Raw genomic sequence first — 27,552 nt, 5'->3', positions numbered from 1 at the left:
ATTTAAGGCATCAGATATAAAAATCAAGAAATTAATTTTAGTAATAACCCTTCATTTCGTAGATGATATATAAAAAACAATCGATAGGCAATCGATCATATTCGGTAAACAAATTACTTTACTTATTTTGACGTGTTTTCAAATTGTTGATATCGCAGTATAGATTTATTTTAATAATAGTTTAACATAACTTAATCAACTTTCTGCAAATTATTAGCTAACGTAAATTCTATAAATTATCAGCTAAAGTTCAGTTAATCTAGCTAGCAGAAGATTTTTTACTCATTAGTTTATTAGATAAAATCGCCATATTTTCTGTTATATCATATTCGACAGATGTTAATTCTATAATTGCTTGAATGGAATGGGAAATTTTCAATTTTTATCGTAGTACTCTATGCTCATTTCTTTAACGACATTTCCGGACAGTTTAATTTTAAGGTCGCTATTAATAAATTTATTGGTCAAATACTGTGCGGAAATTACTATAGCATTTAGTAGATACATATGGATAAACCCATACTGAAATCATTACTGTTTTGTATAAAATAAGCTAATTTTTGCTTTTATTTTAGCAACCAATACAACTCCCAGATTTTTTTTCAATTTTTTTCCGCTCAATTTTGATGTGCTCTCTCTAGGTAATATACAGTTTAATAAATTTTACAATTGTACTTTAAAGAAATTTCTACTATTTAACATAAGTAAAGCAATTGAATTGTTGAAAAATATATTCTAAACTAGAAATATTCGTGTTTTATTGAATTACTGTAGATACAGCTAAGTAAATAGCAATAAAAAGTATCTCATATTTTATTTTTATCACTTTAGATTATAATTATTCCGACTCACCAAGTTATTGCAATTATTAATATTTCTAATATTACCAAGATATACATATTTAGTTTCCTATAGAGCTAAGTATGCAAACATCACACATGAGCAATCAACTCTCGTTACACTATGTTATAATTATGAGGAATTCATTTAATAATCAAGATGTTAATATTATCAATTTTTTCAAATGTTTTAATGAAGTTTATTATCAAATGTATTGCTATATGAACAGTTAGTTTATGAACTCGAAGTGAAAAAAGTCTTCCCGTTTCACTTGCCTCCAAGGACATGATTAACTTGAAAAGGCATTCTGATCGAATATCTCTGCTCAAATCGAATGAAAAATCCAAAATAAAAGAAATGCAAAGAGGGTTTTGCACAACAGAATTAAAATATTTATTGGAATATTTGGAAATATTTATATCACCCAAACTTTATTCAATGTCAATTTGCACGTGTATCACTGTAAAAAACTTAGATATTTTCTTCACTGTGAACTGAATAAAGCGAATATTTATTTTTATATGCCATCGCTTACTGGCGTTTAGCCACCGACGGCATTTTATTTTTATATCTATTTATTTTTTCATTATTTAATCAATATATATACGAGTATATGAGTGGATACTAACGTTGGTAGGTTACATCTAAGATGTGTACACAACACTAGAAATTAGCACTAACACTAGAAATTAGCACATAGATGTAGAAATGTTAGTGCTAATTTCTAGTGCTGTGTACACATCTTAGATGTAACCTACCAACATTAGTATCCACTGATGATGACATTAAATTGAATGTCGAAACGTTTGGAATTAAATATTAATTTATAAATCTTTGCTTTTTATTTTTTGAAGTATCGCTCCACAAGAACTTACTGTACTCATATATCTCAACATCAAAATTAACAACTAAATCATATATATATATATATATATATATATATATATATATATATATATATTAATATATTTTCTTCTCTTAACAACTGATTTCTTTATTCTTCATTACTTCTGAATCTTATCTTCTCCAATTTTAATATATGCTTTTCTTCTTACTTGTAATTTTATCCAAATTCAACTCAACAATTCAAATTCTATGTCATTGCCAGAGATTGATCCGAGAATCGCTAGCGTGTGAGTCGGGCATGCTACTGACTGAGCTATTCTGCCACTGCACTAACTTTATTACATAAAGTTATAAGTTACATGCGTTACTCGACCGTGATTTTTCTTGCTGCTAAAGGCATTAGTTGATGTAAATAAGTAAACATCAACACGTACAATCGACTAGATGTTAAATGTATGAAATTCATCACCGTTGTTTCATCCCCTCTGAGTGTAAAAGATATATTTTCTCAACGTACTTGTGTCTGCTTAGCATATTTAAATGAGAACATACAAAGTTTATTTTTTGTTTTTGTTTGTTGAGAGTGTGTCACAAATCATTTCTGTTAAATAGTTTAATATGAGTGAGAGCACGAATCAAATAATATTTCGCCTTGCATGGCCGTGCCGAGTCGCTCGGCTGTGGTCTAAAGGCATTTACATAATACGCATTCATTACGGAGGTAAAAACAGCAGAAGCACGAGCCCTAATAAAAACAGAACTCGAGAGGGAAATTACAAGCGGCGTGGAGCAATTGCGCGGAAAAGTGTAAAAACCAAATTACCAAAGAAAAAAGACTGCGTAATGCTTGCACAAAAAGGTCAAACATATAAGAACAACTTCAAAGCGGACACGACATATCAAATAAAGAGGAATATACGAGTCACTGTTTATTTAATCTCAACTGGTTAAATGTAATTGAAAGTAAAAGTCAAATTTGTCTGCATATAACTTGCAATGGCTCAATTACGACTAGCAACAATGTCCTGACATGAGTGTATTTTATAACTGCTCAGATTTTCGGATAAAGATTGAATATGTTGTAGGAAGCACCAATGGTACCCACGAGATATCCCACTGATGATACCAAATAAATGTTGGGTTCTACCGCTGCTAACCAAATATGTAGAAATCCGCTGCCACCAAATAATATGTAGAGCGTCGATCAGTATAAAATAGACATTTTATTACCTTACTTTTTACTTTTTACTTGGTTGAAAGCAAATACAAAGTAATTATTAACACGTTAATAATTTAATGTTTTGCTCTATTTGTATGTGGTTTTGATAGACCGTTGGTAAAGAAGGCTATTGCTGCTCACGCGTATGACTTATAAGGATAAACTACGTTGTAATGTAATGTTAGTAACGAATAATCAAATATATTGCGTAGTTCATATATTGACCGTTTTACGGCGGGTCGATCTAAAGGTCACTTAGGCACATATGATTTTCGGATACAAGGGATCAAAATAAGATACTTTGCTGAAGAAACCATACCTCTGAAACAAATTCTGATGTCCCGTGCTTTGATCCAAAAATAAGGTTGAATGTTGAAAAACCGATCAGGGGAGGTCCCAGAGGATGAACCATGGGCATGAGTAAATTGGCTTTCCAAAGTTAGTGGCACTCTGAATGTGTCAAAATGGAATTTTAAAATTTAACCCTTATTTTTAGGTCAATGCACGGGGCATCAGAATTCATTTTAGACGTATAGATTCTTCAGCAAAGTATTTTATTTTGATCCCTAGTATCCGAAAATCATGTATGCCTAAGCGACTTTTTTGATCCATACAAATCGACCGCTCTAATATATATATATATATACATACATATATACATATATATATATATATATATATATATATATATATATATAGCTTTGGCAGGCAGTGTATGTAATTGGGTGTAACATAGGTTATTTTATTCAAAAAAAAATATCTGCCGTAATTTCGTCCGAGTTCAATTTAACAAAAAAATTTTTTTTGCTTTCTGCATTCTGTCATAATTCATAATATTTTAAAAATTAACTTAAAATATGTATCTCAGAAATGTATGTATCAATATAACGGTATTTTATTGACAGGTAGTTGGTAATTATGCTACTTTTATTAAAAATATGTATCTTATCTTATCTTACCACATCTAGGCATGCCCAAAATTTTGTCCACCTGAAAATTAAAAAAAAACTATATTAGCAAAAAAACTTAATTTTTACGCAATTTATCATTGGGATAAATAACTCACTTTGGAGTTACCCAACTCTATATATATATATATATTCAGTCAAGTGTATATTTATGAATATACATGTATATTTATGTACATGATCATATGAAGTGTAGATAGATAATATTGGCTAGAAGAAGTCGGCTTTGCGTTAGAAAAGTTTACCATGTACTTAATATATACTGCACGACTTCGCAGCTTATGAAATCTTGAGAGCTATCTGTAAATATTTATTCACCCAAAAAACTTGGGGGAAACACAAGTGAAGATATAAGAAGAATATAGATATCGTGAGCATACACATACATACCTACCCACATGACGTATATTAAAAATAGATGATGTACTAATATAAAAATGGTTTGATACTCTTATATAAGGTTTTCATATATCTACAAATATAAGACACATTGACCATAGCGACTTTGAGAGATCACTAAATAAATAATTATTTAAAAGCGTCCGATTTGGTCATATTTTCATAGTTGTATATATATATATATATATATATATATATATATATATATATATATATATATATATATATACGATATATATATATATATATATATATATATATCGAGTACAGACCTCGTATATATATATATATCGGGTATGTATGTACGAATAAAAAAAATTGTCCACAATTTTGAGGGCATAGATCAACAGTCAAACAAATTGTTGAAAAAAAAAATTCAAAATTCACTACATTCTAAGTTTTTTATAGTTTTCAAAAATTATACAGTTAATTATATAAAAAAAATATATTACGGCACGGCAAGTTCCAGCAATTTGCTTTGAGGCACGACGCCATGCACCGATAGTTTTAACTGGTGATTGATATTATTCGAAAAAAATAATATTCCAATATAAATATTTATTTGCCAGTTTAATTCAAATAAGAATTTCTGTGAAATTTCCAGCTGCAGTAAAGGTGGATGATCCAAACTTTCTCGAAATTTATAGGCATAATTTTTCACAGGTCGTGCAGAAATAATTTTAATGTGCGGACATAGCTGAATAATCGTGCGAGCCAAAGTCGATAAAACCTTTGGGCTCTGTGCACAAATTGCCGTTATTTTTTATCTTTTATCCGCAAACCCCGTGGTACTTTTGGGTGACAATTAATAATTACAAAAATATTCAAATTATGCGCGCTCAAATGTGTATATAGGCCATTTGCGCTTATCATTCCTTCCATTATATTTTGTTTCCAAATGCTGACAATTTTTGTCAGTGTATCTACCTCTGATATTCATTAGGATATAAATATTCAAATTTGATGAGTCGCGGATGATATTAATGAAAAATTAAAGTACTTGCAGAAAACTTTTACAGTGTTATCAAATATACAGATAATTTGTAAATCATGAAAAAAATAAATAGTAGGGGAAAGTCCCCAAGTGGCGGACACTTAAGGTTATTTATAAATAAATCAAAAAATATTTTACGAAATGTTTATTAAATTATGATTTATGTTAGATAACAAAGTTAGAAATCAAACTAAATTAACAAAACCGCAATCTTAGCTAAAAAATAATATACTATCAATAAAACTTTGCTATAAAAAATATGATTTCAAACTGGCGCATTCACAATAAGCTTTTCATTCTTTGACTAGGAAATACGAAAAATGGGGATATGTAGTGACCGTTAGTACTCATACAGAACAAAATTGAATAATTGGAATGATTTACGTTAATTGTCACAAGAAATATCAATATGTTTACTGTCCGGCACTAAGGGACGACTTAGTGTCCGGTGCTAAGGGACAAACATTTTCGTTCATTTGATGGCACCTACTAAAATTGGTTAAAAGATCTAATGATATTCTACCATTTTACGGATAACAATCAAGTAAAACTTTTATCTTTGCATACCACTCAAATGTAAATGCATAAATATGCTAGAATTACTTTCATTGATATTTAGGTGACTCCGTGATTTTGCACCTAAAACAGCGAAGGGTTGCTACCGCCGTGGCCGTGTGCGTCATAGTTAAGTTTTGGTGCGTGATCCTGCATCTGTGTGCCCCCCGCGCCCCTTTCACTCGTATTTTGAAATGAAAAGATATATACTCGCTTAAATAATACGTGTTAAATAGAGTGTCCGGTCCTTGGTGCCGTCCGGCGTTACGAGACTTCCCCCTAGGTAGGAGAGACTGAGTACGGTTGTGGCAGGTACGGTAGTAAAAACTAGAACTATATGAATTTTGAAATAAGGAGAAATTTCAAGTATGTTTGTTCGAACAAGTTTTAATTATTGCATTGAGTCAGTGCCTAAATTAACATTTTGTTCGATATCATTTAATAATATCGTATTGTGTTGTATATTTCTGACAAAAAAATGTCGTTATAAACTATTTTGCTTATAGCTATTTTTGTTTAGCTAATGTCCATGTCTGTCAAAATTGTCCTGGGGGTGTGGACGATTGTGCCACTCGCCCTTTTCTTGTATGAGTCTATTGAATGACTAATCCGTCGTATTTAAGCATAGTATTTCAGTATTTTTCGTAGACAAATGTTCCAATTACCATTTAATTTATATTTCAGCTAACTGGTAAATCAACAAAATTATTGCTGATAAAAAAGTGGGACAAAACCGTACTCTACATTATATTATCATGTATATTTAAAATATGTGAAAGTAATATTATAGAAGTCGTATAACATTATAGTAAACCATTTTTCTTATAGAAAAACATAGAAGGGCCTGTCAAAAAATGAACATATTATGTTTATAATCATCAATATGAATATTAACCAAAAGCATTAATTATGATTTATTAAATAGTACCAGCATACCAGCTGTGATTAAACAAATATTCACGTAAAAAATGTATGTGATATATTGAATAATTGTCATTCATTTTAAAAATACACAATTTTTAAATGTTGTGATGAGGAATATAGAACAAATTACATACCCCGATAAATGATGGATGTATATTGGAATTGATTCCGACTGATAACTGGGTTGAATGAATTTTAATAACAGTGTCAGTGAATAGACTAATGAATTAAACTGGTTATCAAAAGAAGCGGAAGAAAAATATAGTTAAGGTTTTGAAGAAAAAGAATGATAATGAGAATTTATGAGGACTAAATACATTAATGTTCAACTAGAAGTATAAAGAATATAAAACATATATAGTAACAAAATAATTTATTGTGTACTATTAAGAAAATAGAATATTTGATGTTGTAGTTTTTGGAAAAACAATTCTGAAATAATTCAAATACTATGTAAGTAATTCTTAACAAAAATTACATAATATTTCATTGAGAGAGAGTTCTTAATGGTTAAGTCAATTAGGTTAACCAATTGAGTCTATTTTAATATATTGCCAGCAAATTTATTCAAAATAGTTAATATGATTAAATATGCTATAGTTTCTCACATACGTCTAATATCAATTGGTTATATTCTGTTTTTTATTTAAATATTTTTTGAGTGTAAATCGTAAATAATAGGTACATATTCTAAATGAAAAACAATAACATCATACAAATTTAAACTTTAATTATAATTGATTTAAAAATTAATTCTATGTAACTACTTAATTATTATATTTGTTCAGCTAAAATTTATCTCATTTTTATCGTAGTTATTAAAATTTATCAAATACCTATACCTTTGTAAAGTCTTGAAGTTCGTTATACGGAAAACGAAATTTCAGTATGTATTTGTAAAAAATAAATTACAAGGTTCAGAAAGCGTGGACAACATGGCAAAGCTATTGGGTATTTCAAGAAAAGCAGTGTTAAATCGTTTTAAAAAAGAATTGCAACAAATAGCCATTCAGGTGTTACAAAAAGTATTTTAAACTATCAAATCATGAAATAGATCACAAAGTAAAAATCATTTATTAAATTTATACTTATGTTTCAGGAGCGAAATTTTTAAAATTTATAATAATTTTTATTAAAAAACAATCATTATACAAAATTATTAAATTTTGATATTTAAAATCTGAATCGATTGTCACCTAATTAATTATCATCAAAGTACGTAAAATATAATACGCGCAGAATAAGTCATCACTGATTGACTATGAATACATTTGAAATAGTGTCAGATCAAGGTTTGGTATGGTTTAAACATATAATTAGTAGTTCTATAATTTGAACACATAAATTCTTGATCAACTTAAATTATCTCATATTCTTTTGCAGAACAAGATTACAGAAATTTGGCTGTAGTCCACGTATTACTAATTAGTATTTATTCGAATTCAAAGGTAGTGATCGTTGTGATTGAGAACTTACATATCTTGAATATTTATGCCTCAAAAATAATTTACACTCTTTAATTTATATTTGGTACAAAACTATAAAAATCTATGTTGATTATCATCTAATTGATTTTCACCAATATACGAGAAATTTAATACGCGCATATACATAGAATTAGCATTAAATAATTTTAGTTAGTGGCTAGTACTTCATTTACAGTTAATGAATTAATGCCAGGTTAAAGTTCTGTATAATTTTAACATAAAATATAAAATTTTTCCATAACTGAAAGCCATAAATTACTGATCAATTTAATTTATCTCATATTAGTTTACGAAAAAAGATTGTAGAAATTGGCTGTTGATCGAGCTTTGCTAATTAATATTTATTCTTATTTTGAATAGGTTTCTCTTGCTAAAAATCATTTTAATAACTTCATAATTGTGAATAATTCTACCATTAAATTAATTTGATGCTTGGTAACTTTTTTAACTTCCCGTAGAGTAAGTTATTGTAATCGTCCAAAAATCGAAATTGAATTGTTTTACATTTCTTCACGTTTTGAATGTTTCTGAACATTTTGGCATACCTCAGAAAAAATGGATGTGTGTTTGTATATATGTATGCATGGATACAATTTTTCGTCCACGTTTTCGGGCGCACGGATCAACCGATTTGAATGGTTCACCTAACAATCGATTTCTATTGATAGCGAGATGTGCTGATTAGTTTTTGGCAAAGGCAGGTCCAGCCGTTTTGGAGATACGGTGCAAAGAGTGCAGAAAATAGAAATCGTGTTTTTGAGAGAATGGATCATTCGATTTGAATGATCCAAAAAACATTCAATTCGTAATGATGGGGAGAAGTAGTGATTAGGTCTAGCCATTTCGGAGATACCAAACTAAATGGGCAAAAATGGCAATTTTTTAGAGAAATGAGCATCCGATTTTAATGATTCAAAAAACTTTCTGCTGTGTTGACAAAACGATTGATTTTGGGAAATCCCAATTTTTTAATTTTTTAATTTTTTTGTTTGAATATCGAAAATAAATCGAATTTTAATTTTTTTCTAGCTGAAGTTTCAAAGCTCACTAATATATTTAAAATAAATAATTTTAACTTTGCAATTCAGTTTATATAACTCTTATAAATATTAGACAATGTCCTTTTTTTAGTTAGTTTTCTGTAAACATATACGTATAAGTTTCAGCATTTGAAAAAATAATTTATTTGAAACCATTAAATATTTCTCGAATATTTCATTACGGTACGGTTAGTTCCATTAAATTATTTTGACAACTATCAAGTTTTCAATTGTTTTATTTGCATAATTTGATTCAAAATTATTTATGAAATTTTACTTACTGTATATTTAATTAATAGTATAAAATTATCGTAATGGCAGGTTGGTTCTCGTTACTTCTTGCTTATGCGTTACATATCGTGGACACCTGTTTTTTCATCGATTCTGTGACTAATTTAGTGACAACGCAGCAAATAACCCTCTTTTCTACAATGGTTTTGATAAATTACTCATTAAGTATTTGTCCGAAAATGCCATTGATACTGCATTGGTTCACAGTATTATTTTCCCAAGTAATGTTTATAAAATGTTCGAGTGAAGTTCTTGTAAATTTAATGTGGATGAAGTCACAAAAATTGGTATATGCCATGAGCCCGTGGATTTTGGAAAACCTGTCAAGTGCCATGGAAACGTTTTTTGGATCAGACTGCGAACATATTATTCCGTTCCTGGAGAACCACCTATTTTTGCACGTTTTGCGGTACACGGCGGCTCTGACCTATTCGATGCTGGCTCTTCACATGGCGGGCTACATTAACGCTAGAAATTTGATTAAATATTCCACGGAAGCTGCAAGGGTTTGTTTAAATTTTATTTTTAAACATTCCGTAATGATGTTCGTGCGCTTTTCTGCTGTCTACCTCTTCGTTCAAATCTTCAATTTTAATTCGATATTTAAATAATAAAATAAAATATATCATAAGGTGTTATATTTGAATCAAAATGCTGTTAATGCAATTAGTTTTACAATTTGAAAAATGCAAATTCTAATTGTTACGTATTTTCAACTGTATGTAAAAATTGTATGTGATTTTGTTAAACATGTATAAAATGTCAAAAATAAATGTTATGAATGTGGAGTGTATTTTTTATATATTTACTGCAATCTATGTTTTTGTTTAAACCATTTTATTTCATTATTTCATCAAGTTTAAATTATTGTATTAAATCATAGTACAATTGTATATATAGTTGTTCCTTAGCGTAACGGGTAAGCACACTGCCTTGTGTGGACTGTGAATTATAATTTTACAAGCTTGTTATCGTTTTTTTCCAATCTCCTATAAATTTTTTGTTAGTTCTTTGCTATTTTCTATTACAGAATCCTTTAACATTAGAAAAACACCTTTACCTAGAAAGATGCTTTTCTCCTCATTTGTTTTCCTATAACACTCATTACGTTTTTTTAATATTATTGTAGTACGAATATAAGGATTATTATGATTGAAACTAATATTGAATTAATCAGCCAATTCTAATGTAATATTTAAATATTAAAATAAAATATTGTATGCTGTTTTATATTTAAGTCAAAATTTTGTTAATGCTATTAATTTTAAAGCTTTCAAAATGCAAATTATAATTATTACATATTTTCAACAATATGAAATAATTACTATGTAATGTTAAACATGTATTAAATGTAAAAATTAAATGTTATAAATGTGGAGTATATTTTTATATAATGTTCTATGGCGTAACGGTTAAAGCCCACTGTCTTGTGTGGACAGTATTTACTGTTTACTCAAATTTGTCTAATCAAAAGAGACCGTGAACTATAACATTACAAGCTTGTTATCGATTTTTTAATTTTCTAATCGCATATGAATTTTTTGTTAGTTTTCTACTATTTACTATTGCAGAATTTTAATCTTTTAACATTTGAAAAATACATTTACCAAAAAATGATACTTTTTCTTGTTTGTCTTCATATAACACTTATTACGTTTTTTAATATTATTGGAGTACGAATATTATTGCTTTACTTACTTTCACTAAAGCAACAGATGATAATGATTATTGTAATTGAAACCTACGATTGAAACTAATATTGAATTAATCATCAAATTTTAATATTAGGTGAAGAAGTTACTAAAATTTTGCGTTTAACAATTTTTTTTTTTCAAATTAGACTTCGCAAAATTTCATGAGTAGATCATAGTATATAACTAGACTAATATAACGATAAATGGGGTTTAAATTTCGTGTATTAGTAAGACAACACAAGAAATACTCTGGACGCGTTAAATAATTCAGGAAATAACTAGAGAAATTGAAGGCACTTTAAAGAGTTATATAACTTATGGAGGATATAACTTCATGTGAGGATTTATATCCACAAACATAAAATGCTCCGAGGTAGCTCAACTCTATTTTATATTATATTATATTACTGCCAAAATATACAATATAAACAATTTTGTTCTATGATGTAAGTTTAAAAAAACAGTTATAATAATTGATTATTAATATTCGATTACCTAACAAATTTACCTATTTCAGAAAAAAAATGAAAAATTGTTTTCTATTTTGCAAAATAATAACTTCCCGTAGGGTAACTTATTGTAATCGTCCAAAAATCGAAATTGAATTTTTTTGGACAGGTGATAAAAATTCTAGGAAAAATAGATTACTGATTTTGGAACAAGATGCGTAACAATGAAAGGGATGAGGGTTTATTGTCGCTATCCTGCATGGAGATAATAAAATATAATAATTATACCAGGGTTGGGAATGAGGCGTTAACAATGTCCTTTATATTGAGTTCGATTCATTAAATTTTGTTCATTTATTTTTCTGTAAACATATGTAAGTCACAGAATTTACATTAATCTATTTGAGAACATTTAATATTCCTCGAATATTTCATTGCGGTACGGAAAGTTCCAGCAATTTACCATAAAGCACGATGCCATACACCACTAGTTTTGTTTTTTGCTCCACACTATCTTCATGCTGATTACAAATTTTATTCAGTTATATTTCCTGAAGTTTGCCTCAATGCACAATCTCATACGCCACCAGTTATTAGATTTTATCCATCAGCAATGTTGATTTTACTTTAAAAAGCACAAAATTAATTTACTGATGCATATTAAAACACTTTCAGGACTGGAAAGCTGCACTATCCCACGGATGTATGCGGGCCGTTGTTCGAAGAGGAGCTTGAATTTTGGGGGCTGGACTCGAACCAAGTAGAGCCGTGTTGTTGGATGACGTATACCCAGGTCAGTAGATAATTTTAATTGAACAGGCTGTAATCGTGAAATGGCGCATAATAGTAATAAAATAATTACCTATATGTTTTATTTATTTATCCATGCCATTGATATTTTATGTGATAAAAATTATGATAGTTGGAAGAAATATACATTATATGGCACTTGTACTGAACTGACAATCATTGGTACAATTAATTTTTTACTGTAATTTAACATATACGGAAAGACCCACTGGTAAAAAAAAACACCATCAATATTTCAAAAACAAGTGAAGTTAAAAAAAAATAACAATAGTATTTGAAAGTAAAGGGCAAAAGATGTGTAACCACGCGATGTGAGTCATTGCCTCAAATTACACAATGTTTCCATTAAGATATTTACGGCCAAGTTTAAGAATCTATTACAAAAGTATTTTCTCTCGTTGTTAGGTTTTTTGGTTGTGAGTACTGTTGTTTAGTTTGCGAGACTTTAATACAATTTACTATTTAGTATTTTTTAGTATTGTTAATTTTAAGTTAGATTCAACAGTTTCTTTTTTATAAAATTATGAAACTTTACACGTGTGTGGGGTGAAAGATCCAGGTAATACATTCTTGAAAAGCAGCAATAAATACAGTTCTACAATTATGAATAAACTGAGAATTTTACTGAATATAGTCAGATAGTTGTTTGATATGTATTAATTGATATGGTTTTCACAATATATACAGCATATTCCGCTTAACGCGGGGAAGCGTAATGCGAAACAGCTAAATGAGGCTATCTTTACATGGAAATATTAGGGTTAGGGGTGTTAACGCCTTACTGCAAAGCCTGGCCTAATAAAATTATATAAGTATATTTTAACTTTCATTGCAATAATAAACCCTTATCCATTGGTTTACTATTTCGAATTATAAAGTAATCCCTATTATCGTAATGCATCCTGTCCTTAAATGTGCCATCGTACAATTAACACATATTTCTAAGAAATTCTGATCACCTGTATCCGGTTCAATTCCACGTATCATGGAATTACCGGTCAATACCTGATTGGTTAACAAATGTAACATTCAGAAAAATCATATTAAATTATAAAACTTTTTATATTAGTATTAACATAAATTCCAACTATGTATCATTCAGTTTTAAATAAAACTTAAACTAATGAACATTAGTAATATTTCAACAGTCGAACTAGCAACAAGTATATTAACTCAACTTCATAACATATCAAGTATTTCATTCAAATATACAAATAAAACTATCTGTCATCTTTCTAATATTTATGAGTCTAACATAGTCAATATCTAATTATATCTGATCCTTCAACATTATAAACAAAAAGTGGAATTTTTAACAAAGTTTGGTATTTTATTTAAATACACAATTAAAACTATCTATCATCTTTTTAATGTATGTGTCTAATATAGTCAATTAATAATTATATGTGATCCTTCAACATTATAAACAAAAAGTGTAATTTGTAACAAAGTTTGGTAGTATCTAGTTGATCACAAACTCTTTTCGTAATTCGTGTTATGAATTAATCGGGTCATAACAAGGGGAATATTGGCTTAATGGCATATTGCGGTCAATTTCGTCGTCAATCCATTTATACAATTGTTTTTATTACCTGTATGATATTATTTCTTAAACGGGTAATTCTAGTTGCAGAACTTGACTTGAATAAAAGAGCGCTAACTAAACAGCGTTAAGCGGGGTATTACTGTATAAATTTATTAACTTCTCGTAGGGCAAGTTATAGTAATCGCAAAAAAATAAAAAATGAAAATTTTTATATATATTTACGTTTTAAAACCGTCTGAACATTTCGGCATACTTTAGAAAAAATGGATGTATATGTGTGTCTGTGTGTATGTGTGTGTATGTGTGTGTGTGTGCGTGTTTGTATATGTGTGCGGATACAAATTTTCGTCGACGATTTCGGAAACACGGATGAAGCGATTTGAATAATTCAAAAAACGTGCTGATTAGTTTTTGGCAAAGACAGGTCTAGCCGTTCCGAAGATATGGGGCAAAAAGTGATCTGATCAAATTTTCATGAAAGCAGGTCTAGCGGTTTCGGAGATCTAGTAAAAAAAAGTAAAAAAAAAATGCCATTTAGCTGTCAAAAATGATCATTAGACATATGCACATCAAATTATCAGATATTTTATAGAAATTTTAACAATAAGTATAAATTTTGTTTACATTCCTATGGGTTCCGTATGGGTTTGAAAAAAAATTCAGAATTTCCAAAATATTACAAAATAAATTTTTCTTCAAAATAATTTTTGGTACCGGAAGTTCCAGCAATTTGCTTTAAGGCACGATGCCATGCGCCCCACTAGTATATAAATTATTTTATATATATTATTCCACTGCTACAAAATGGGACAAAATACTTTAGCTAATATGTAAAGTAATTCGGTGGCATTACTTCGAAACGGTATGCGGCTATTTTGCCCGGCGTCGAGTATTATCGGAAGAAAATCTGTTAGTTTGAATGAAGAATCATCATATCCGCAAAGGGTTTCTGGCTGATGCTACGGGGAATTAAGGTCAGTAAGTTAGCTTATTCCCAGCGGCGCCTGCCCGGCGCTACTTCACGCTGCGATATGCGGTCGCTTTATCTTCGCCCCTTGAATGGAGAGTATCCTTTTCGGGACCGGTAACCCTTTTGTGTTTAAAGCCACTGCGAGGGAAACCTTCAGCCGAATGAGATCGACCGAATGAACTCACTACACGCCCGCGGGCCACTTTTACTCCGAAACAGACAACAGACAACGAGATCGGCTCTCGCGATAAATGATTTAGCACCAGAAAAGAAACTCTGAATTAATTAATTATTTCGCGGATGCGGGCGCCGCTTCTATTCCAAGCACTAGCTTACTGTTCAATACTCTATTGTGTTCAGATTGATTTTTCAAAAGTTCTCAAAAAATATGTTAATCAATGGCCTTTACGCATATACAGTCAACGCGGTATGTGCGTACTGTGTGGTATGGGGACCGTGCTATAAAAAACTCGAATATAACATACAATTCAGAATAATTCGTACTGCGTTCTATGAAAACTGGCTATCGCGTTGTATGAGAACCGTCCTATGAGAAACTCAGAATTAGTACAAATCGCAGCATTTTTATTGTGTTGTATAGAGACCAAAAAATTCAACTTGAAGTAGGAGTAATACGAACGAAATGACGTGTACGACTCGTATAACATATGACATCTAATTTAACTACTGGGGTGCACGGCATCGTGGCTAAGGCAAATTGCTGGAAGTTCCCGTACCGTAATTAAAAATCTTGGTACGGAAACCAAAAAAATTACACAAAATGTGTACACATTATTAAAATCTCTATAAAATATCTAATATTATGATGTATATAAATATTTTTGACCGCCAAATATTTTAACTTTTATTTTAACTTATTCTTATATACACACATATACACATACACATACACACACATCCATTTTTTCTAAGGTATGCCAAACTATTCAGAAACCTTTGAAACCTAAAGATATATAAAAACTTTCATATTCGATTTTATGCGATTACTATAACTTATCCTACGGAAAGTTAAAAATTGGCGCGACGCAGTAGTCAGTTCAAACGTGTTTGCGTCTTCAACAGTTTATTTTATGAATGGATATCTCGGGACATATTTATTGTTATTTGTAATTATCTCATTTAAGATTCGAATCTTAGACTCGATCAAGTTTGTTGTTTTTGCTGCAGCCAATAATTTCTTTCCACATTCTTAGCGATTTAAAAATTTGAATTCTATTGGGGAAAAAGAAATCCATTATTTTTACGTGAACTTCAAGACTCTATTTAACATGTTTTGCATTGTCCGATTTAGGTCAAATATGCACCATTTTGTTCTATTATTTGTTGCCATTTTAATGGTAGCTTTATTATGCCTCTCTCATAAGTCTCGTGAAGCAGCTCAGACGGTGGCCAAACCGGGACTAACGGCCAGGAAGGTTCTGCTTTGCGTTTAGTGGGATTGGAAAGGAATCATTTATTACGAGTTGCTTCCATATGGCCAAACATTAAATTCAGACATCTATTGTCAACAACTGGACCGTCTGAAGCGAGCAATTGACCAAAAACGGCCAGAATTGGCCAACGGAAGAGGTGTCGTGTTCCATCAGGACAACGCCAGGCCACACACTTCTATAGTGACTCGTCAGAAACTCCAGGAGCTTGGTTGGGAAGTTTTGATGCATCCACCATACAGTCCGGACCTTGCATCCAGCGATTACCATCTTTTTCTTGCATTGCAAAACTTTTTTAGTGATAAGAAATTGGCATCAAGGGAAGAGTGTGAAAATCAATTGCTGGAGTTTTTCGCTAATAAGGACCAAGACTTCTATGAGAGAAGCATAATGAAGCTACCATTAAAATGGCAACAAATTATAGAACAAAATGGTGCATGTTTGACCTAAATCGGACAATGCAAAACATTTAAATAAAGTCTTGAAGTTCACGTAAAAATAATGGATTTCTTTTTCCCCAACCCAATATAATATATATATATATATATATATATATATATATAAAAATATATAAATATAAAATATATATATATAATTGTAATAAATTATTAAATTTGGCTGCTACTACATCATTATCAAGTCGTATTGGTATTTAGATACAAACCATATGGTTAAATAAATTTGTATCACACAACCGAATGACTGCGGTATAGAAACAGATATAGAGTTGAACCCTTAATGAAATAGGTCCCTTTACAAGAGGTACGCAGACGTTAAGGTGCATATCACTACTTACAGTTAAATTGATGCTAAGCAGCTTAAGGCCCATCTCTTACAGTTATGTGCACAAGCAATACCAGGATTTCAAGGGGTTCAATACCGAGAGAGGAGATAGCGATATATTGATACATTTAATTAGTATATACAGTCCAATTATATATATATATATATATATATATATATATATATACATCAGTAGATATTGAATATTGGAAATCCACATTATAACGTGTCCACAACAAACATCATTAGTACTATCATGCATCAGTAAACTTATTATTAATTATATACAGATTATGACTAGAATTCAATATAATGTAATTTGATATAATATATGTATTGTATAAATAAAACGTTTTCTAAAGGACAAAAATGTTTTCTAAAGGACAAAAATGTTAGACCTCGTCTCGCTGATTGATTTCAAAACTCTTTATTAATCTTAGATTTGTTTACATATTACAATAGTTGTATGTTACATGTGTTATTTTTTTATTTGTACACCTGCCTTGCGGCATCATTATAATTTATTATGAGTATTTTATATGTGTACTTAAATTGATACACTTATTTATGTTAGTATGAAAATCGTCTCACTGTTTCTAACTTGATTTTTATTATAACTCGCACTTTTTACCTTTCCATAGGGAATTAGTTATAGTAATCGCAAAAAAATCAAAAGTAAAAATGTTTGGATATTTTTACATTTTAGAGGTTTTTGAACATTTTAGCATACCTTAAATAAAAATAGATATATGTGTGTGTGTGAAAAAAGCTTATTTTTTTTGTATTTCACGGCTTTCCGTTAATTAGCACGACATATAAAGTTTCTATATTACTATACTTACTATACTAATTCCTATATTTTAATGTTTTTTTTTTTTAATTTTGAGGTGCTCAAATTTTCACAGAATGTTCCCAGTGCATGTGCGCTTATGTTTAGATACAGATATTTGTCTACGATATTCAAATCATTCGATAGTTATTGACAAGGAGACGTGCTGATCAGTTTTTGGAAGACAGGTGCAGCTGTTTCTGCAAAAAGTGCAAAAACAAACGGTTTTTGAGAGAACGGCACATTCGATTAAAATGATCAAAAAAGATTTAGAATTAGAATGATTTGTATTAATTGAGTGAATGAATGATCACATTTTTGCAAAGACAGAACCACCGGTTTCGGAGATACGGAGCAAATAGTGTGTAGATTGGTAGTTATTGAGAGAACGGCGCATCCGATTATAGTGATTCAAAAATGTTTTGTGTATTTGAATTTTGGTTTTGTAGATACACATGCGAGCTCAGTTTTGAGTTCAAGTACATCTTAATAGCTTATAGAATAGTAAGAATCTGATTGCTATTAAATTTGTAAATAAATAAATACACATAGATAAAGACCGTCGCCTATATCGAAGCACATATATTGTAATAAATCTAAAAAATATGACAATGAAATTTATAGTATTTTTGATATTTATTTTAAAATATAAAAAACAATTGCTATTATTCATTGATAAATTTTTATCGATGATTGATTATTTTTATTCCGCGAATGTTTAACTGCGCACGGAAAGTGTCATCAATTTGCCTTAAGGCCCAATGACATGCACCACTAGTTTTATTTTATGAATGAGTTTATCGAATATATATTAATATTATGTTCATCTAAAATATACTCTTCTTTACTATTAAGAGACCCGTAACTTAAGCGGGCTGTTATAAAAATGACAAAGAAACGATTATGCTACCTTTCGGAAAACATTTTTTTGCTTGTTGGAAATTTATGATATGTAATATATATATATATATATATATATATATATATATTGTGTGTGTGTGGGTGTTTTTGTACAGATATCTACTTAGGTAGCAAATATAAAAGTATAATTTCTAAAAACTGCTTATAAAGTAAACCGATAGCTTTCCATTGATGTCCGTTTGAAGACTTTTCAAAGTATGGACACACAAACATTGTTGAGAAGGAAAAACGAATGGTAAACAAACAAATAAATAAAATCAGTCCTCCCAAAGGATGTCTAGTTGACGTATTGATCTTTATCGTGAAGCGACGAAACAGTGAAATATATACTAACAATATATTTTAACCGACCTTTTCGAATTGGTTGCGTAACAGGAACTCATGTAATTAAAATTATATCATAAGATAAAAATCGCGAACAAATTCAATGTAATAACTTGACTGAAAAATTCTTTGTGAGAGATGCTATTTTGTAAAAATGAAAGAGGGTTCCATCAAAACATTCCAGCGTCTTTTATACGTATGAAATTGAAATGAATTAATAATACTTTTTTGGTATCGAGAAAATATAAACTTCTAATATAATTTTAGATAATAGAAAAATAATTTTATATCAATATGGCCTTGTCAATAAGTTACAAAGGCAAAATAGTCCTGGGCGGAAGTTGAGAATAATAATATTAATTTAAGCTATTTTTATTCAAATTATATTTTTTTTATTTACTCAAACTTTTTCCCATCTATATAATAACTCGTGGTGGCTTTTGGTTTGTTTTTTTTTTAACCACAAGGTTCTGAGTATAAATACTTTGCTGGTTGCAACTTGATAACACAACTGATTAATAGTATTAATTTTGAAAAGTTCAAAAATGTAGATATAAGAATTGAAAATAAAACTTGAAAATGTAGATGAAAGATTTGTTACTTAGTAAAAAGTTTTCAGGGGACTACTATTAAAAGAATAATAAAATCAATATGTTGCAGACCTTCTAATGAAAAAGTTTATGTTTGTGTCAGAAATCACGACTTGATACTTTTATGTTTTTTCCACATTATTCTGAATTATTTAAGACAAAAATGAACCAAAATTTGACCTTTTGTCGGCGTTTGCTCAAAACCGGCTGCAATGATTTTGAAAATTCAAAAGCCATTCGATAAAACTGTATAAGGGCTAAAAATCTGCAAAAAATTCAGCGTTTCCCAAAACATCTTGAACCGATTTTGAAGGTTTAAAAACGATTCGAAAGACATCATCAGTTGGCAAATATCGTCCGGATCGTCATTAAATCTAGAATTTTCAATTTTTATAAAACCTTTTATGATAATATTCTCAACGAACATCCTAAAATATGATAAACCTACAAAATGAAGTTTAGTGATACAAGATGTTTATTATTTTTTAGTTTTTTTTTCATTTATAATATATAGTCCAGATATTTAATCCAAAATGAGCTATTTAATGCGTGTCGAAATTATGCTGGCCATTCAAGTTACCCAATATTGGCATAAAATCCAATAATCAAGTAATTTTGCTAAAATAAAAATCAGCACAGGCAGATTATCTTACACAAAAACCTTTAGGCTGAAGTGTTTATAATCCTGAAGATAAGGATGGTATAATAACGATCAGGATTTGGAATCATACGGGCATATTGGCAATAAAGCTGACAGGCAGTTGCATGCACCCACCTGGTGCTTCAGCACTTTCTTTAACATATAGATTTCGAATTATAAAAATGGTATTTGAGATATTCACAATGTGATTTAAAAATTATATTTTATAGTAGAAAGAGTTCATTATTTAGACATGAAAGAATTGAAAATTAAAATTTAATAAATAATATGATTTAATGTTTATATTTCTGAGATTCAGTTCAGTTTTATTTTTCATTGAGTACAAAACACTCACATTATACCATATGATGCATAAATAAACTGTGAGTATACATATATATTTTAAATTATATGTATTGCCTATTATATGAAGATTGACAAAAATATTAAAAAGTTTAAAATATTCATTTGACACTTCATTGACTATCAAGTTATACTCGTATTTTAATAAAGCAAATATTATATACATACGAAGCTTGGATATGGACAAAAAATTGATATACTGAGATGAGAATGAGGTGGTACATAGACAACTATTATTTCAATAAATGTTTTATAAAAAAAAGTATCTATTTTTTTTTTTATATTATTGTCAATTAGATAAGTTGTATGAAATAACTGCTATTTGCATTATTGTATCGTACATGTTTTCAAAATAACCAATTTGTTTAGTTTAACTTTTCTTTTCATTTGTAAAAAGCTATTAGAACTTAACAGTTTTATGAGCTGTTATAATAAAACTTTTTCTCAACAGCGCTTTTTTTAGAAGGTAATCCATCGGTAATGGTAATTGGTTTACTACTGCTTGATATCAGGCTATGTGGGCATGGAAGCAGGAGTTTTGTCAGTGCAAGGCCAAAGCTCTTACTAATGAGACACGGAAAGCTCCAAGCTGCATATTGATGAACAAATACGCCAAAAGCCAATGATGCCGTGATACTGACAGCAACTTGATACACTGATAATGAAGTGGCATAATGTCAGTCAATGGACATGCTTCCAACTGATCTAATATGCTCAAATCAAATCGAACAGAATATAGATAATTAAGTATTATTATCCCTCTTCCATAACTCTAAAAATAAGGCACTATTCTCTTTTAGGAAACACTATCGGCAATTATAAATAAGTTACTTATCTCCGAAGCAATTTCCTTAACACGTATATCGATACAGTATTGTATGAAAATCGCAAAAAAAACACCGATTGTAACTGATAAAATATATTTTATATTGTTCTCGGGTTAGATGCGATTGTAATCCCGAGGATGACTTAGGATTATGCGATGTCAGCTTCCACGATTGAACAATCTGATGTATTTTACCTGTCTGGGTACAGATAAGGAGAAACAATAATAATGGCATTATTTATCCGCAATCATTTCTTATCGAATTTTGCTCAATTTTGCTTCGGGTTGAATCAATTTCGTACAAGATTAAGGAGACGGTATTGAGATAGGCAATCTTAGTATAAATGACTCGATATATATATATATATATATATATATATATATATATATATTTGCATAATGTAAGAACGTCGTGTATTTCTCGCTTTTATATAGGGTAGAACGAGGCAAAAAGATTCAATTGGACTATAAGTAATTATACTATAAGTTATCAAACAAAACAACTAATAACCCTCATCAAATAGGCTATTATCCAACTTTATTTAGCAAAATTCACAAATGATAAATTATATTTAAATCACTAGGTTCTTTTAACCCAATAGGAGAGCGGTGGGCAAAAAAATTTACTATTTTATTTTATTACATTATATAATAAGCACGATGCACGATGCACGATGCACGATGTGGTTGAAAAAATGTATATTATTTCACATAACTAACAGAAATCTTTGTCAACTCTTCTTGATATCATAAATAATGCTTTTTATTTAGTTTATCTTAATACGATTCATTGTTTATTGAAATACAATTATTACATATAATTTATACAAGTTCAGTACATGGCTAATATATTTTTTACAAAAATCATAATGCATATAAAAAATTACGTCAGACGAATTCATTATAATAGTTGCAATAACTATTAATTATATTTATCTGTTGTCAAACTGTCTTTTTTAACTTATTTACTTTTTGTTCACTATTTTTGAATGTTTGCGCCTTTGGTATATTCACAGTTCTTTTTACTCCAATCACATGAATAAGCTTTTTCCCCCTACTTTAAAATAGTATCGTTAAAAGCTCGAATGTTAATGTTGATAGAGATAAACCTACTTTTTTTATTTCAAACTTTTCATTTCATTTCTTTTGTCATGTATTTTAGGTTATCATTTCTTCACAATCGCATTAGTATTAGTAGCCGATTTTCCAAAACAATATATAATTAAGATCTCTGCGTTTATGTTTGAGTATGATGCTTAAATTGAGGGTTTATAAGAAATGTAACAAAATTTATTTCCCCGAAGTAAAAACTTTTCATTTCTTCTGAATTCATCTGCGTTACCTAATCCTGTTTATCATAAAAACAAAACTCTTAAAGCGTGTTCGATTCAGTTAGCAATTCATTAGCCTGATAATATAATAAACTTTTTACTTATCTGGTTTGTAACGGACACAACTTGACATTTTGTCTAATTGGATTTTTCATATTTTCTCATGTATATCCTTCGTGAAAAACTTAGAGTGAAGATGTATAATACGAGTATTCAAGATCACTCGACAATTTTCACTTGTCGTACCATGCGAATTTGATTTTGTGCAATTATATTGTGAAAATCAAACAAATCCACATATCAAAAAAACTACTATCTGACTATGTTCAGTAAAACTCCAAGCTGTAAAAATGTATTTTTTGCTGTTTTTTTAAAAAATTTATCATCGGATTCTTTTTACTGAGGTAAACAGGTCCAATGTCTTGTTTTAAATTTTAACGTAATTTTATAAAATAATAACTACATTACTTATTCAATGCAAAATTTAAATTCCATGGGTATAATTTTTACTGATTTAACACTGTATATAACTTTGATCTGGTATTTAGTTAGAAATAATCATTTGAATAACTATTTATTTAACTTATCTTTTGTGAAATTACTTTACTTTTAATTTACTATTTATTATTGTTTACACCTTTGCAAGGGTAAAGGTTCAGTTGGTCTCCTTTACCCCATCCACGTGTAATAGTGTCTTAATAGTGGTTATATAAAAAAACTATTAAATCTAATTTAATATTAACAAAACATCTTATGAAAGAATTAAATAAGGTAACTTGAAAATCATATTAAGGTCTCGTAAGCTGAACAACATAATCGAAAAAACTAAAAATGAAAGAAAATACTTTTGTTATAGGTTTTTATACTTTTGTTATAGTTTTTCTACTTTCAAATATTGTTGTTAAAAATTATTAAATTTACTTGATTTTGAGATATCGGTGATGAATTTTGTTATTCGCGGACATTTAAGTCCCGCTCTACCCTTCTTAGAACAAATAATATTATTTAAATCAATTTCTCGAATTATATGAAGACCACTTTTTGGCAAAGTATGCAAAAATATATGCTTTAGGAATTTTTTGCTAGTCGTGTTATATCAATATTGTCTTACTACATATGAAAACAAAAGTATCTCCATGTTATTAATACTTATTGTTTTTGCCATTGTTCTAGTTTTCGAAATTTGATACACAAAATTAATTTTTCATTTGAATTTTAATCAATATTACGAAGGCTCGAATTGCGTGTATTAATTGAGAAATGCAGGAAGATTATTATATAATAATATGGCAATGCGTTAATAGAGATATCAAGGAGGATTATTATATAATAAAATCATACACGTAATATGGTAATATCATTTACGTAATGGATTTCTCAGAAATTCAATCATTTAATGCTAAGCTGCAGCACCTTGTGGAGTGAACTAAGCCTTCTGTATTCGACGCTTGCGTTTGCGATTGCATAGTTACCTCGTTTATTATTTAATTTGTTAGAGTACCAAGAAATGTTAGATAAATTAACCAGTTGCAGAATTACAGATGTTTAGAAGTAATTTGGGCGACGAAGATAAGACCACTGTATCCGTACGTTTGCAATTACATGGCCCGCATACACACATTCTGCATTTACTCCAGGTGTGCTAAACTGTACATGTAAACGCTTTTAGGTGATTGTTTAAAATTTATAAATGTTACACTTAAAATCCATAATTAAATTATATTATTGAGTTTGCAAAATGCTATATAAATATAAAGAAATAAAACAAGTAGTTTCTGCGCGTTATTTACTGAACATGGATATGCTGTTGCTATTTTTTAGATGTTTTATACAATATTTAAATTTTAACAGCGGTGATTTTATAATTTTAGTATAGTGTAGAGCGGTGTTTAAAGGTATACGGAAAAAAGTTCCACCTTCGCTTATAATGTGACATTTTTTGACAATACATTATCAATATTTTAAGGAAATTATACTTTCCGTTACCTGTCTTTTTGTTTTTAGGTACGGTTGTTTAGTTTACAGTACCACCAAAATGTAATTTTCTGTGTGCATTGTTTAATTGTTACATAAGACGTATTGTCATTTTTAACTTCAATCGTTTTTTATATAACCTCTAAAATAGCTAATATATACTGGCGAGGTGTAATCGATAAAAAATAGTAAATAATAATAAAAAAAGTTTTAAAAAATGCGATGGATTAATTAAATTAGTAGTTATTTCAACTCTTATGATGAATTCTTCTACTAAATCATTTGTAATGATTGTATTTTAAAAAACAATGAGTCTGATTATAATAAATTAAACAGAAATAACTACCAAGGCCAGATTTTTGAACTTGTAAGAGTTGATTAAATGTTTTGTTTATTGTGTTTAAAGATTCATATTTTGATTATAATTGATTGTAATTTTGAATAATTAAACTGCTTCGCGTTAATTGAATAACGTTGCTATTATTCTACAAAACCTTTTTAAAATTAAAAATTAAATGTTGTATCATTTTGCACCCTGGCTGCCTTTCTTTCTTTAACACATATTCAATTTTTATAATATTTAATCATATAAATCATAAAATTTCAGAAGAAGTTTATATTTTCGACAAAAAATTGTAAAAATATATACTTTGAAACCGCAATAGAAAAGATTTTCTCAAAAAGTGAGCGTTCCGATTTCAAATTTTGATGAAACTCTATCAAGACTTGATTAGATTTGTAAGACGTCGGCGAACCGTTTCTTTATAGTAAATAATTACAATATTTTTCATTCAGATTTTTGCCAAAAATCCTAAACTGAATGTTCAGGGTTCAAACATTCTTTCACATAATTCTTTCTCCAATTCATTGCGGAAAAAACATTTTTGACGACTTTGGTGAAACTTAGGAATGATATAGAATTCATGATATTACGAATATCATAAATTTGAATAATGCAATACCTACAAAAGGTGGTTATCATTAGTCTTTGAAGTTTGAAATAATTGGTCTGTACTGAAGAATTAAAAATTGCACTGATCAGATATTAATTAAAAAAAAATGCAAGGTTTTATTTTTGGAATTAACAGTTGTTATATATCAATTCTTTTGTTAAGTTAATTATTTGCACATATCTATAGTTTACATCACTTTATTGAGGTGAAATTTTACTTACACCTTGTTCTTTTTGTACTTCTGTTGTACATAGGTTGTGTACTAGACACGAGATAGAACGTAAGTTAGTTCCAGTCCTTGAATGAAATAAAAACATAATTATTTTAGGTGATCGGATTGTATATATTTTTAGAATTAATTTTAGTTGATGTTCTTACTGCCAGTGATAAGAAGTACCGATAAATAGTTAGCAAATATATCTATATCTATATAAAACGTTCCCCTAATTTCAATTCTTCTACTCTATAAAGTGCAGTGCTGTCCGAAATATTTCCTTAATTTTAGTTCATAATCTTACTGCCAGTGATAAGAAGTACCGATAAATAGTTAGCAAATATATCTATATCTATATAAAACGTTCCCCTAATTTCAATTCTTCTACTCTATAAAGTGCAGTGCTGTCCGAAATATTTCCTTAATTTTAGTTCATAATCTTACTGCCAGTTATAAGAAGTACCAATAAATAGTTAGCAAATATATCTATATCTATATAAAACGTTCCCCTAATTTCAATTCTTCTACTCTATAAAGTGCAGTGCTGTCCGAAATATTTCCTTAATTTTAGTTCATAATCTTACTGCCAGTGATAAGAAGTACCGATAAATAGTTAGCAAATATATCTCTATATCTATATAAAGCGTTCCTCTAATTTCAATTCTTCTACTCTATAAAGTGCAGTGCTGTCCGAAATATTTCCTTAATTTTAGTTCATAATCTTACTGCCAGTGATAAGAAGTACCAATAAATAGTTAGCAAATATATCTATATCTATATAAAACGTTCCCCTAATTTCAATTCTTCTACTCTATAAAGTGCAGTGCTGTCCGAAATATTTTCTTAATTTTAGTTCATAATCTTACTGCCAGTGATAAGAAGTACCGATAAATAGTTAGCAAATATATCTCTATATCTATATAAAGCGTTCCTCTAATTTCAATTCTTCTACTCTATAAAGTGCAGTGCTGTCCGAAATATTTCCTTAATTTTAGTTCATAATCTTACTGCCAGTGATAAGAAGTACCAATAAATAGTTAGCAAATATATCTATATCTATATAAAACGTTCCCCTAATTTCAATTCTTCTACTCTATAAAGTGCAGTGCTGTCCGAAATATTTCCTCAATTTTAGTTCATAATCTTACTGCCAGTGATAAGAAGTACCGATAAATAGTTAGCAAATATATCTCTATATCTATATAAAGCGTTCCTCTAATTTCAATTCTTCTGCTCTATAATGTGCAGTGCTGTCCGAAACATTTCCGACAGTTACCGGAATTACTTTACCGCCTGCAGCTCCTGGATCTACAACAACATT

General features: G+C 29.3%; 1 protein-coding gene across 1 annotated transcript in view; it reads left to right on the top strand.

Annotated features, from left to right (window-relative positions):
- The window catches only part of LOC113375308 (potassium voltage-gated channel protein Shaw), a 315,710-nt gene that overhangs the window by 150,366 nt on the left and 137,792 nt on the right, over positions 1 to 27,552 (top strand). The window contains exon 4 of the mRNA XM_026615246.1: positions 12,382 to 12,499. Coding sequence (XP_026471031.1) covers positions 12,382 to 12,499 — 118 coding nt within the window. The remainder of the gene's footprint in view (positions 1 to 12,381; positions 12,500 to 27,552) is intronic.

Source organism: Ctenocephalides felis, unplaced genomic scaffold (assembly GCF_003426905.1).
Source record: "Ctenocephalides felis isolate EL2017-DRISC unplaced genomic scaffold, ASM342690v1 CF-g0.4_SCAFFOLD_01886, whole genome shotgun sequence".
NCBI lineage: Eukaryota > Metazoa > Arthropoda > Insecta > Siphonaptera > Pulicidae > Ctenocephalides > Ctenocephalides felis.
This window is presented reverse-complemented; position numbering and strand designations above follow the sequence as displayed.